The 14,910-nt window shown below is 42.1% G+C and overlaps 1 protein-coding gene across 7 annotated transcripts in view; it reads left to right on the top strand.

The window, feature by feature from the left end:
- ANO5 (anoctamin 5) overlaps positions 1-14,910 on the top strand; it is a 113,801-nt gene that overhangs the window by 47,658 nt on the left and 51,233 nt on the right. For 2 of the 7 annotated variants that reach the window (XM_056527796.1, XM_056527797.1), the window contains exons 2-5: positions 1,195-1,239; positions 3,261-3,305; positions 4,335-4,405; positions 11,157-11,204. In XM_056527796.1, coding sequence (XP_056383771.1) covers positions 1,195-1,239; positions 3,261-3,305; positions 4,335-4,405; positions 11,157-11,204 — 209 coding nt within the window. The remainder of the gene's footprint in view (positions 1-1,194; positions 1,240-3,260; positions 3,306-4,334; positions 4,406-11,156; positions 11,205-14,910) is intronic. The other 5 variants (XM_056527799.1, XM_056527800.1, XM_056527801.1 and 2 more) reach the window with 3 other exon arrangements.

The following is a 14,910-nucleotide window of genomic DNA, read 5'->3' on the forward strand; positions in this document are numbered from 1 at the left end:
TCCGTTCCCCTGTTGCTAAGGAATCGGCCTCGCTGTTCTCCGCTGCTCTTGCTGCTTCCTGGTGTTGTGACTAGAGATGAGCGAACTTACAGTAAATTCGATTCGTCACGAACTTCTCCGCTCGGCAGTTGATGACTTCTCCTGCGTAAATTAGTTCAGCCTTCAGGTGCTCCGGTGGGCTGGAAAAGGTGGATACATTCCTAGGAAAGAGTCTCCTAGGACTGTATCCACCTTTTCCAGCCCACCGGAAAGCTGAACTAATTTATGCAGGAAAAGTTATCAATTGTTGAGCGGAGAAGTTCGTGACGAATCGAATTTACTGTAAGTTCGCTCATCTCTAGTTGTGACGTCTCAGAGCCTTCAGCCTATCACCGGCCGCAGAGATGTCCCGCCTCTGCCGGTGATAGGCTGAGCGCATTGTCATGTGAGGAGTCGGCCGGCTTCTTACATGACAGTGGGCTCAGCCTATCACCGGCAGAGGCGGGACATCGCTGCGGCCGGTGATAGGCTGAAGGCTCTGAGACATCACAACACCAGGAAGCAGCAAGAGCAGCGGAGGGACCATGAGGCCGGTTCCTTAGCAACGCGGGAACGGAGGACAAAGGTAAGTTAAACTTTGTTTTTTAATATTTACGGCCCGGGCACAGGAATAGAAAGTACAGCGCAGCGGCTGATAATTATTTGGCAGGGGGGAGAGAGGCAGCGCTCGTGGGGGACATACGATTACTCCCCCGATGTGGGGTGCAGCACTGGGCTGATAAACCGGAGGGGGCGGGGGGGGGGTGATATTGGGGGCAGAGCTGCACCCATCACATGATGATGATGATGATGATGATGATGATTGGGGGGGGGGGAAGGAGTAAATGCCGTTAAATGCGGTTTAATGTACATACGGTACCGTAAAAAAATAAGCCCTACCCTGAAAATAAGTCCTAGTGTGTTTTTGGTGACTAAAATTAATTGGAGACCCGGCCTTATTTTCGGAGAAACATGGTGTATATAAAATGTTTTTATTATAGACTGCAGCATAAGCAATTATAAGAGCCTCTGATCCGCTCTATAAGAAAAATCCAGAGTGCTTCTTTAATGTATCATTTTTTCTTTTCCTTTTTTTTTTATTTATTTATTTATTTTTTTTGTCACTAATTATTCTAGCAACATCTTAAATTTCTAATATCTGTTTCTATTTTAAAGACTATATTCCTGAGCTTGCCTTCTCCAAGACTTCAGATTCGCCAGGTATTGTAACTAACCTCCACTAAGTCGTCCTCTGTGTCCTCGGTAGATACATGTTTCTTCTCTGTAATAGATTTCTGTCTTGTCTTATCCTCATCTGATACAAAGTATCTATTCTAGTCCGGATCTATTGAGTGTTCTCTGAATCTACAAATGTTTCCATTACTTCGTCCTGTCTCCTCATTGACTTGACATCATCGTGTTGTTTTATCAGGAAAATGTAAAGACCGTAATACTATAAATTATGGCACTGTACAGAGCAGTGCAATAATATTTGGAAGTACCGTATTTTTCGCCCTATAGGACGCATCGGCGTATAAGACGCACCCAATTTATAGGTGCAAAATCTAAAAAAAAAACAATAGTGGTCTTCAACCTGCGGACCTCCGATGTTGCAAAACTACAACTCCCAGCATGCCCGGACAGCCAACGGCTGTCCGGGCATGCTGGGAGTTGTAGTTTTGCAACATCTGGAGGTCCGCAGATTGAAGACCACTGCATAGGAGGTAATACTCACGTGTCCCGGACCCGTCACCGCTGCCCTGGATGTCGCTCCATCGCTGTCGCCGTGTCCCCGTCGCTCCGGAACGTCTCTGCTGCCGGCCGGGTATCCTCGCTCTCCGTCGCCGCCATCACGTCGTTACGCACGCCGACGCATGTACGCGACGACGTGATAATGAGGAAGGAGAGCGCCGGCCATACAGGGGATCCCTGAACGGAGAAGACACCGAGGAGGCAGGTAAGGTCCCCCCCGGTGTCCTGTAAGCACTAACCCGGCTATTCAGTCGGTGAAATCGCGGCGGTCCCGAACAGCCCGACTGAACAGCCGGGTTAGGGTCACTTTCCCTTCAGACTCGGCGGTCAGCTTTGATCGCCGCGTCTGAAGGGTTAATACAGGGCATCACCGCGATCGGTGATGTCCTGTATTAGCCGCGGGTCCCGGCCGTTGATGGCTGCAGGGACCGCTGTGATAGGGGTGTATTCGCAATATAAAACGCAACGACTTTTTCCCTTATACGGCGAAAAATACGGTAATTTCTATTTTATAATGCAATAATATATCGGTCTCTGTCGCTCTTTGTCTGTTGCTCTCTCGGTCTCTTGGTCTGTCGCTCGCTTTGTCGCGCTCTCTCTCTCCGGGCATGCTGTTAGTTGTAGTTTTTCAACAGCTGGAGGTTTCCTGGTTGAAAAAAACAGATGTTAGATTGTAACCCCCATTCTTCGTTGCCAACTGGCACTCTAGTAGATGACAATGGAGTTTAAGTACACATGTAGTACGCACTCTGGAACTAATAAAAGTAACTTGACTGATTATTAAAACATTTAACAAAGCCCACCCCCCCTCCCAACATGTTTCACTCACATTTAAGTGGTATCCTCAGGGGAAAAGGACAATGAACTAGAACAAATGCCAATTAAAAGAGGAGTAGGCTGCCAATTTTAAAATGTCATGGACACATTTTATTTATTTATTTATTTTTATTTTCTTTATATTATTTTTTATTAAGTGAACATGCTTCTAGCATGGGGGGATAGAAAAAAGCCATACTTGCCTACCCTTTGTGTCCCACAACTCCTGTTTGCCTCCGTCTGGTTCAGGAGCGGCTCGCTTAATCGCTGGCCGAGACGAGACACCACTGTGTCCTGTGATTGGCTGAGCCGGCAGGTCCTGCTTTTGAGAGCTCATCTTAGAAGCAGGAAGAAGAGAGAGGATCAGGGGACTTGACGGAGGTGAACATGAGCTGCGGGGGACCAAGGGTGAGTAAGTATGTTTTGTTTCGGATTTACCCCTTTAAGGTGCCCGTACACTTGAAGACTAGTCAGATAATCCTGCCGAATATCAAACTGCTTAAAAGAAAATGTAATAAAAATAAATTTCGGTATTCTTCTTCTTTAATTTCCGCTCTTTACACCCGCATTACTAACTGCTGTTTTTTGTTTGCTTGCTTTTTTAATTTTATTTTTTTCTGTTTTTGTCACTAACTATTCTAACACAATAAATTTCCAATATTTCTATTTTAAAGACCATGTTTCTGATCTTGCCGACCCCAGGACTCCCGAATCACCAGGTATCGTAACTAACCTGCACTAATTCGTCCTCTGTGTCCTCTGTACATACCTTTTCCTTCTCTGTAATAAATACATTTCTCTCTGTCTTGTCTTGTACAAAGGATCTATTCTAGGCCGTATCTTCTGTACAGTTTAGTGTTTTCTGAATCCGGTTGGGAAACATTGGTCTAAGCCACTGTTTCCCAAGCTGGGTGCTTCCAGCTGTCGCGAAACTACAACTCCCAGCAAGCCCGGACAGCCGAAGGCTGTCCGGGCATGCTGGGAGTTGTAGTTTTGCAACAGCTGGAGGCACCCTGCTTTGGGAAACAGTGGTCTAAGCTGAAAGGTGACCTATTTACTGCACCCCAACATATGATGTTGGCGGAGAGAAGGGTCAGGCGTGTTTGGATTTTCACCTCCCGACCCTGTTGTTGTGCGAGGTGTGAGCTGTCTGGCTGCAGCTTACCCCCTCCCCATAGAGGAAACATGAGCGCTCGGTTGTGCTGAATGTTCATGCATAGGGAGAGGTTGTGAGAGAAAAATTTTAGTTTTACAGTCTACCGCTGCTAAAAGCAGTCATGGGGATGGAGCAAAGCCAGTTCTGCATTTTGTGTGTTTGGGTTTTTGTGATGGTGTTTTTTTTATTTTATTTATTTATATATTTATTTTTTGTTCTTCCCTTTTTGAGGTTTTAAGTAGAGGATAATATAAAGCAGTCTGGGTGCAGACAGATAAATAATAGATAAACTAAATAGTGGTTATCTGATAAGAAAAAAAAACAAAAAAACTAAACAAATTCACTAACATAGATGTTAAAATTGATCTCCAAACTGGTTACTATTTGCAACTATTCCACTTAGCCTTACAATCATTGTGCACAGTCTCCCCCATTGTGTGTGTATCCTGACCTGTGTCGATACGTTTTGTTTAGTATTTGTACGTTTTTTGGACTTCACATCACAAATAGGCGAAATCCCGGAACATGATGGGTGAGCAGCAAGATGTTCGTGTAAATCTGCCGCTTACGTCTGTTCTGTGTCTTGTTGCAGGTGATGAACTCAATGGGCCCCTGTATGAAATCCAGTCCAATGCAGATTCAGAAGTTCCCTGTAACTCAGAGGTTGGTGAAAGTCTTTTATTTTTTATTTGTGGATTTGTAGTCCTGTTGTTTTCCACCAGCAGAATAGTGAGTTCAGCTCTGGTGTATAATACAGGATATTACTCAGGATCAGTACAGGATAAGTAATGTAATGTATGTACACAGTGACCTCACCAGCAGAAAAGTGAGTACAGCTTTGGAGTATAATACAGGATATAACTCAGGATCAGTACAGGATAAGTAATGTAATGTATGTACACAGTGACCTCACCAGCAGAATAGTGAGTACAGCTCTGGAGTATAATACAGGATATAACTCAGGATCAGTACAGGATAAGTAATGTAATGTATGTACACAGTGACCTCACCAGCAGAATAGTAAGTACAGCTTTGGAGTATAATACAGGATATAACTCAGGATCAGTACAGGATAATTAATGTAATGTATGTACATAGTGACCTCTCCAGCAGAATAGTGAGTACAGCTCTGGAGTATAATACAGGATATAACTCAGGATCAGTACAGGATAAGTAATGTAATGTATGTACACAGTGACCTCACCAGCAGAATAGTGAGTACAGCTCTGGAGGATATTACAGGATAAATTATATAATGTATTTGGTGACCCTGTTTCTTATCACATTATTCATTTTATATATAATGGTGTCCAATCCCCTTTTAAGGGCTCTTGTAGAGTCAGAATACATCCCATTAGATACTCTGCTGGTGATATAAGGTTCTGATCTGTACATTGGCCGGCCTCCAGACCTTTTATCCGCACCAGTTCCCTTTCCTGAAGGTTCCATGGAGTAATGATATTTATTTGTTGCCTTGTTCTGTAACCACAGAGAGGAAAATACCGTCCAGCGATATCCACCAGGGATGATCTGCATCTATATCTTTATATGAGTGTATCTATAGTGCTGGCTGTGAATGGGTTAATAGAGGGGCAGGAAGCCGACTGGATGTGATACATGTTTAGTCTTCCGGTGATCACATCTGCTCCACCATACTAAGGACTCGCTGTATCTGAAGCCTTTTACAAGTATCGTCCTAAAGTTTCTGCTTCTAAAGAGTTCTTACTCCATCTTCTTCCTTTGTACCTTTTAAAGGGGTTATCCAGGAAAAAAACTTTATATATATATATATATATATATATATATATATATATATATATAATCAACTGGCTCCAGAAAGATACAGATTTGTAAATTTCTTCTATTAAAAAATCTTAATCCTTTCAGTACTTATGAGCTGCTAAATTTGAGTTGTTCTTTTCTAAGTGCTCTTTGATGACACCTGTCTCGGGAACTGTCCAGAGTAGAAGCAAATCCCCATAGCAAACCTCTTCTACCCTGTGCAGTTTCCGAGACAAGCAGAGATGTCAGCAGAGAGCACTGTTGCCAGGCAGAAAAGAACAACTCAACTTCAGCAGCTGATAATTATTGGAAGGATTAGGATTTTTTTTTTAATAGAAGTCATTTACAAATTTAAAAAAGGGATTGTGCAGCTCACAATTAAGTAGCCGAGGTAAGGAGGTTGTACACCTACACCTGGTGTTGGAAATATAAAATAATCTGATAGAACAATAACCAACCCCTCTAGGCTAGTACCAGTTACCTGGTACAATGATGAAAAATTATTAATAATAAAAACTGGATCGTGCTTCAATTATAAAAGGAGAAATAGATATTTTTTTCAAATATAAAAATGCAATTTATCCTCAAAGCACAGGGCCCTTGTGCCGAGTAAAATGTTAAATAAAATAGCATAAGATACAATTGTATAAATGTACAAGATCAAATGATAACACATTAATATAGTGTGGATAAAGCACCGATAGCCAACATTATAGATTTAATGAAATATCTGAATATCATTCACTAATCCGGTCTCTGATAGTCCAGAAATAGGCTCAAGTCCTGTATATAGTAGAGATTCCAATATAATTTGCACATCTGTTTAACTTTCCGGAGCCAGTTGAGAGATATATATATATATATATATATATATATATATATATATATATATATATATATATATATATATATATATATATATATATATATATATATATATATATATATATATATATATATATATATTATATATATATTATATATATATTATATATATATATATATATATAAAAAAGTTTTTCCTGGAATACCCCTTTAACTGATGTGACAGCCCCGACCCTCAGGAAGTTATGTATACCTATCTTAAATAAAGATGCACCTACTGGAGAATCGACCATCTAAGGCTTGGTGCCATACTCTATGCTATGTATTTTCAGCGATTTTAAGCCAAAAAGAGGTGTATTCTAATTCCCTTAAAATATGCTAATATGTTATTTATCCATTGAGTTCAGTGGACTTTTTTTTTTTTTTTGTCTTTTGTGCCGTAACACATTTGTTGTCTTTTGGGCTATAAACCGCGGCCAATTTATCAGTCAAAAAAAAAGACCAAAATATTGTGTGTAACCAAAGCCTAGCACGGTAATCACACATGCAGATTTTTTGTGTCCATGCCAGAAGGGGATTGAGCAGGTAAAAGTCCTTCCCTTTATGTTCCCAATTTCTTTTGGATCAGTGCTGCACGTGCAGTTTTAGTGTCTGGGGGTCTATTCACACAGAATAATTTTCGCTTGCGGAATTCCGCCTCAAAGTAAAGCCCATAGACTTCTATGGGATTCCGCACTTCCATTCACACTTCTGAATTTCCGCTAGCGGAAATTCAGAAGTGTGAATGGGAGTGGGGAATCCCATAGAAGTCTATGGGCTTTAAAGGGGTACTCCACTGAAAAAAAAAATAAATAAAAAAAAAAAAAATATATATATATATATATATATATATATATATATATATATTTTAATCAACTGGTGCCAGAAGTATAAACAGATTTGTAAATGTCTTCTATTAAAAAAATCTTAATCCTTCCAGTACTTATCAGCTGCTATATTCTCCACACGAAGATCTTTCTGTTTGAATTTCCTTTCTGTCTGACTGCAGTGCTCTCTGCTGACACCTCTGTCCATTTTAGGAACTGTCCAGAGCAGGATTGGTTTCCTATGGGGATTTGCTCCTACTCTGGACAGTTCTTAAAATGGACAGAGGTGTCGGCAGAGAGCACTGTGGTCAGACAGAAGGGAAATTCAAAAAGAAAAGAACCTCCTGTGGATCGTACAGCATCTGATAAGTACTGGAAGGATTAAGATTTTTTAATAGAAGTAATTTACAAATCTGTTTTAACTTTCTGGCACCAGTTGATTTAAAAAAAAATAAATAATGTTTTCCAGTGGAGTACCCCTTTTTAATTTGAGGCAGAATTCCACAAGCGAAAATTATGCCATGTGAATAGACCCTTTAGGGTACGTTTACACATTGAGTTCTGCTGTGTATTTTCTGCAGCAGACCCATTAAAGTCAACAGTAAGCAAGAAAATATGCAGCGGATTATATGTGTGTGAACGTACCTTAAAGGGGTACTCCACTGGCCAGCTTATGGAAGTGAATGTTCTGAATGCTTTTTTTGCACTGCTGTGGTTGATCATGCCCCTTGTGACATCATGGCCACGCCCCCTCAATGCAAGTCTATGGGAGGGGGCATGACTAACGTCACGCCCCCTCCCATTGACTTGCATTGAGGGGACGTGGGTATGACGTCACAAGGGGTGTGGCCGACCACAGCAGCTCGAAAAAACAGCGTTCAGAACTTTTACTTCTGAACGCTGGCCAGTGGAGTACCCCTTTAAAAGTTCTATGCTAGATGTTGATGGTTGTAGAATTCTCTTCTAGTTCCCAAACGATCTATACTCTGTTTATTGGGGGCTTCATGGGTTACCCCTTCAAAGGAAACAGATTAGGCAGGGGGAACCTCGACATGTGCAATACATCCCCCCTGGAGATAAGTGGCGCCAGAGTTGAGATAAACAAGAGTCAAGACTGATCCTTATCTTTCTGTGGTTCCTTTTTAGAGTCTGTTACTGCCTAGTCTTGCCTATTGGGGAGCCCCCTGCAGACCCCCATACCCTAACAACCTTCACTAAACCATAGGATGAACAGAATCCCTGCAGAATCTGCACCAGAAATCATTTCCCATCTCCATCTAAGGCTGGGTTCACACTACGTTTTGTCCCATACGGGAGCGCATACGGCAGGGGGGAGCTAAAAGCTCGCGCTCCCGTATGTGACCGTATGCGCTCCCGTATGTCATTCATTTCAATGAGCCGACCGGAGTGAAACGTTCGGTCCGGTCGGCTCATTTTTGCGCCGTATGCGCTTTTACAACCGGACCTAAAACCGTGGTTGACCACAGTTTTAGGTCCGGTTGTAAAAGCGCATACGGCGCAAAAATGAGCCGACCGGACCGAACGTTTCACTCCGGTCGGCTCATTGAAATGAATGACATACGGGAGCGCATACGGTCACATACGGGAGCGCGAGCTTTTAGCTCCCCCCTGCCGTATGCGCTCCCGTATGGGACAAAACGTAGTGTGAACCCACCCTTATCCGGATAATGACCTGGAAATATGTATCAATATTTAATGTATCATTTCTTACAGTAAATGATCTGATCCCTTGTGATAAGTCGGAAATGTTTTACTGCGTCTGTATAGGGAGAGGCTGCTCTCCAATCATGTCCTGAACCCCAGAGTATTATCCTAATATCCTAATACATTGTGCATGCCCGAATGTTTTTTTTTTTTTTTTTATTATTTGGATTATTTTTTCCTAGATAATGAGAAATATTTTTCAAAACCTGCGCAGAGGAAAAGTGTTGCAGTTGCCTATAACAACCAATCAGATTGTTTTATTTCTCAGAGGCCTTTTTAAAAATAATCAATCTGATTGGTTGCTGTGGGCTACAATTCCACTTTTCTACCGCACAAGATTTGAATAAAGGGGTACTCCGGTGGAAATGAAAAATGTTTTTTTTTTTTTTTTTAAATCAACTGGTGCCAGAAAGTTAAACAGATTTGCAAATTACGTCAATTAAAAAAATCTTAATCCTTCCAGTACTTTTTAGGGGCTGTATACTACAGAAGAAATGCTTTCTCTTTTTGGATTTCTCTTCCGTCACAACCACACTGCTGAGACCTCTGCTGTCGTTTTAGGAACTGTCCAGAGCAGGAGAGGTTTGCTATGGGGATTTTCTCCTGCTGTGGACAGTTCCTTAAATGGACAGAGGTGTCAGCAGAGAGCTCTGTGGTTGTGACAGAAGAGATATCCAAAAAGAAAAGCATTTCCTTTGTAGTATACAGCAGCTAATAAGTACTGGAAGGATTAAGATTTGTTTAATAGAAGTAATTTACAAATCTGTTTTATCTCTCTGGCACCAGTTGATTTTTTAAAAAAGTTTTCCACCGGAGTACCCCCCCCAATATCCTCATGCATGCTGTTTCTGCAATGTTACTGTGTAGGGTCACACACACACAGCCCCAAAAAAGCCATACCCACAGAGGTGTGTTTTTTTTTTTTTTTTTTTTTTTTTTAGGGGGGGCATGAATGTTTGGGAAATATAAAAACACCATACCTACATGGCATTTTTTTTCCCATCCTTTGGTGGCTTTTTAGGCTCCATTAAAGTTTTTCAAAATGGCAGCATAGATTTGGCGTTTTTATTTCAATAAAATTGTGGCGTTTTTCCTTCCATAGACTTCTATAGGGGGGGAAAAATGGCACATGTGCATGAATGTTGGCGTTTTTTCAAAAGCCACAAGGTGATGAAAGAATTACATGACTTGTAATGAGAAAAACGCAGGGGGGGTAAGACTCCAAATAAATGTTTATACTAATACACACTATATATATTTTTTCATGAAAATCCTAATAAGTCCCTGTGCTGAGCCTAAGGCTTTTTACAAATTGCATACAGACATATGGAACAGTTACAGAAATGTTTGCAAAAAATCTGACACGTGAACAAACCCTTTATATTGTTTATAGAGCAGAAAGAGCTGAACAGATTGATTTATAGTTTTAGTAGAACTTGTAAAGGGGTACTCCGCCCACAGACATCTTATCACCTATCCAAAGGATAGGGAATAAGATGTCTGATCGCCGGGGGTCCCACCGCTGGGACCCTCTGCAAACTCCATGCAGCACCCAGCATTCTAAATAGTATGTTTAGAACGCTGGGTTTCCGCGGCCGGAGACGTGGTGTAAGGCCACACCCTCTCCATTCATGTCCCTGCCGTCACGCCCCCTCCCATAGACTTGAATGGAGGGGGCATAGCGTGGTGTCACAAGGGGGTGTGATGTGACATCATGGCTCCGGCCACCCAAACCCAGCATTCTAAACATACTATTTAGAATGCCGGGTATGGCACAGGTGCTGCACAGAGATCACGGGGGGGGGGGGGGGGGACCCTCTCGATCAGACATCTTATCCCGTATCCTTTTGGATACAGGATAAGATGTCTGTGGGCGGAGTACCCCTTTTAATTACTCTCTTCTTCTTGTTTGACTGTGTGGGACCGCCCACTAGACTCCTAAGCCCGGAATGAGCAGAGACTAAAATGTATATATTCTAAGTTCTACTGAATCTTTTCCTACAACAATGCATGTCTGCCCTATAACATGATGCGTGTACCATGTGACGGGTTCCCTTTAACAAGCCTTAACAAAAGAGAATGTTCTGCTTCGTGCGTGTTACTGTGACAATCATCTTTGCTAACCTGTTTATTTATTTATTTTATACCATTTGCATCTACTGTTATTGTTCACCGTTACTAACCACGTGATATTTTTCCCATGATGCCGCTCTCAGGGCCTCAGCACCACAGAGAGTACCTTCCTCATCACCAACCATCAGAGGGTAAGCGGCTGCAGCCCCCCCGTGGATGCCGTGGTGGTGGTGGTAGTCGGGCGTAGTTTTTAGTATTTGGTGCCTGGTGGTGCAAAGAACACATTCCAATTCTAATCTGCTATATACAATGTCTCGGGATTACTCTGATATATAGACGACGTCCCCTATTATACCCAATAGGCCTATACTGCCTTTTGTAAAAGGCACTAGATTGGCACTTGTACAGGGCATGGGTCTGCCTGTGAATGCACCCTTGAATATTTACAGTGCCAAAACAACCACAGATAAACCATCCACAGTCTGTCACCCAGCTTTCCTATACTCCCGCATTGCGATTATGTCTGTTTATACAGTGTTATACAGAGTTGATGATAAGCTGATCATATAGTGTCCCCCAGTTATGCAGTAAATGTTCCGTTTCCCTGCAGCGCCCCCCACAGAGGAAATCAAGCATTACACAGTGTTCATTCAAATGGTTTGCTTGTAATGCAGGACAGGGTATTACAGGGATTTATCCTAGGGGCAGTGTTTCCCCAACCAAGGTGCCTCCAGCTGTTGCAAAACTACAACTCCCAGCATGCCCGGACAGCCTTTGGACCTTATTGGGCTTCCGGCCAGGCCTAGGACAAAGTCAAATGGCAGAATATAAAGCAGTGTTTCCCAACCAGTGTGCTCCCAGCTGTTGCAAAACTACAACTTCCAGCATGCCCGGACTGCCATAGGCTGTCCGTACATGCAGGGAGTTGTAGTTTTGCAACAGCTGGAGGCACCCTGGTTGGGGAAACACTGGTCCAGGGGGTTTGTCCAGGATTAGAAAAAAAAAATAGCAACTTTCTTCCAGAAACAGCGCCACTCTTGTCCTCAGGTTGTGTGTGATATTGTAACTCCGTTCTGTTGAAGTGAATGGAGCCAAATTGTAATACCACAGACAACCTGAGGACAAGAGTGGCGCTGCTTTTAGAGGGGGAAAAAAAAGCTAGGGTTTGTCCTGGATAAGAAAAACCTAACCCTGAATCCCCCCCACCTCCCTTGGACTTATATGGCAGGTAATATTGGAATGTGTTTTGTGCACTCGGTGATGGATTGCGGTTGTGCCGGTTTGTGGTATAGTGTCATTGTGTTAATGTTCACGCACTAACGCATACTAACCTTTTTTTATTTTAATTTTTTGTCCCTAAAATGTCCAGCATAGGCTACATTTACACACGTTTCCTTTGTTTTTTTCGTATTGGTTGTGTGTTTTTTATTAAATAACATGCAGCAGAAATTTGCACCAGGGTGCCTCCAGCTGTTGCAAAACTACAACTCCCAGCATGTCCAGACAGCCTTCGGCTGTCTGGGCATGCTGGGAGTTGTAGTTTAGCAACAGCTGGAGGCACCCTGGTTGGGAAACACTGCTGTAGATAAATGTTATTGATTGGACCACCCCTTTGAAGGGGTATTCCACCAAAAGTTAAGTGGAACAGGAGACATGACTCTACCTGCGTAATGGACTGCTAGGTTGGTACGTGCACCCAGCCGCTCTATTTATTCTTTATGGAGCATTATCTATCTATCTATTTATTTGTTATTTATTTTATTTACTTTATTATAATTTTTTTTTCATTTTTATCTATTTTATTTTACTTTTTTATTTTTTTTTATTTACTTTTATTGATTAATTGGTTTGTTTGTTTGTTTGTTTGTTTATTTATTCCCTTTTTTTCTTTGCCTGACCCCTTGACATTCTATATAATATTCTCATTTCATTTTATTCCATTTTTTTTTCTGGCATATCCCGCTGATATGTATATATATTATAGTCTCGGGTTGGGGGCGGAGAAATCTCCAAATAATTCTGTATAAATCTGCTTTATCATTTGGTGCACAGTAAAAAAAATAAATAAATAAAAAAAATAAAAAAATAAATATATATATATATATATATATATTATATATATAAAATATATAAATCTTTTTTTTTTTTTCTTTTTTTTTTTTCAATCATTTTTCTTTGTCCATTCATCCTATAATACTGATAGTCAGATTGCTCCAGAGCCTGCTGATTGATTTCCGTGATCTGGAGAACTGGGTAAATCTGATCACCCGGTTGCGAGGCATCCTTTGCCTAACAACTACAGCTTTTTATATACAGCTGTCATGCAGTGTCTAGGTTTCGGCCATATTGTCTGTCTCGGCTGCGCAGACGTTGAGCCAAGATGAGGAGAGAGCGGCGCAGCTGCAGTTTTCCTTGGCACACGTAAGGGTCAAGTAAAGAGAGGCCAAGGCCGGAGGCGTTCTGTATGACTCTGCGCTTGTTTTACTCTAGGACGCGGGACGTCTTGTAATGTTTTCCAGAGACGCAGGATAAATGTTTAGCCGTAGCTATGAGGACTTTCAACGATCAGTAGTTTGGGTGGGATTTTACGGGTTTTGTATAAAGCTTTGAAATTCATCAACTTTTTAAGTTCTTTAATGATGCACCATATGTGATAGATCTGCTTGTAGTCATTGAATGATAACCTAAATAAAGTTGAAATGTATTTAATAATTAAAGGGGATCTCTAGCACATTATAAATGTCCTGTCCCGAGCATAGGCCATCGGTGATGATCAGTGGCGGTCTGAATCTTGGTACCACCGCTGATCAATGGTTTGAATGGGATGTAGCCCCCTTCACTGTTTGCCAAGCGCAGCTTCACTGGATCCCTGCAGCACATTGGCTTGCCCAACACAGCTTTACTGGAGCCCTGCATCTCCTTTATTGTTTGCCATTTACAGCTTCACTGGAGCCCTGCATCTCCTTTATTGTTTGCCATTCACAGCTTCACTGGAGCCCTGCATCACCTTTATTGTTTGCCATTCACAGCTTCACTGGAGCCCTGCATCTCCTTTATTGTTTGCCATTCGCAGCTTCACTGGAGCCCTGCATCTCCTTTATTGTTTGCCATTCGCAGCTTCACTGGAGCCCTGCATCTCCTTTATTGTTTGCCATTCGCAGCTTCACTGGAGCCCTGCATCACCTTTATTGTTTGCCATTCACAGCTTCACTGGAGCCCTGCATCTCCTTTATTGTTTGCCATTCACAGCTTCACTGGAGCCCTGCATCTCTTTTATTGTTTGCCATTTACAGCTTCACTGGAGCCCTGCATCACCTTTATTGTTTGCCATTCACAGCTTCACTGGAGCCCTGCATCTCTTTTATTGTTTGCCATTCACAGCTTCACTGGAGCCCTGCATCTCCTTTATTGTTTGCCATTCACAGCTTCACTGGAGCCCTGCATCTCCTTTATTGTTTGCCATTCACAGCTTCACTGGAGCCCTGCATCTCCTTTATTGTTTGCCATTTACAGCTTCACTGGAGCCCTGCATCTCCTTTATTGTTTGCCATTTACAGCTTCACTGGAGCCCTGCATCACCTTTATTGTTCACCATTTACAGCTTCACTGGAGCCCTGCATCTCTTTTATTGTTTGCCATTTACAGCTTCACTGGAGCCCTGCATCTCCTTTGTTTGCCATTCACAGCTTCACTGGAGCCCTGCATCACCTTTATTGTTTGCCATTCACAGCTTCACTGGAGCCCTGCATCTCCTTTATTGTTTGCCATTCACAGCTTCACTGGAGCCCTGCATCACCTTTATTGTTCACCATTTACAGCTTCACTGGAGCCCTGCATCACCTTTATTGTTTGCCATTCACAGCTTCACTGGAGCCCTGCATCTCCTTTGTTTGCCAT

The sequence above is a fragment of the Hyla sarda genome, chromosome 6 (assembly GCF_029499605.1).
Source record: "Hyla sarda isolate aHylSar1 chromosome 6, aHylSar1.hap1, whole genome shotgun sequence".
NCBI classification, from domain to species: domain Eukaryota; kingdom Metazoa; phylum Chordata; class Amphibia; order Anura; family Hylidae; genus Hyla; species Hyla sarda.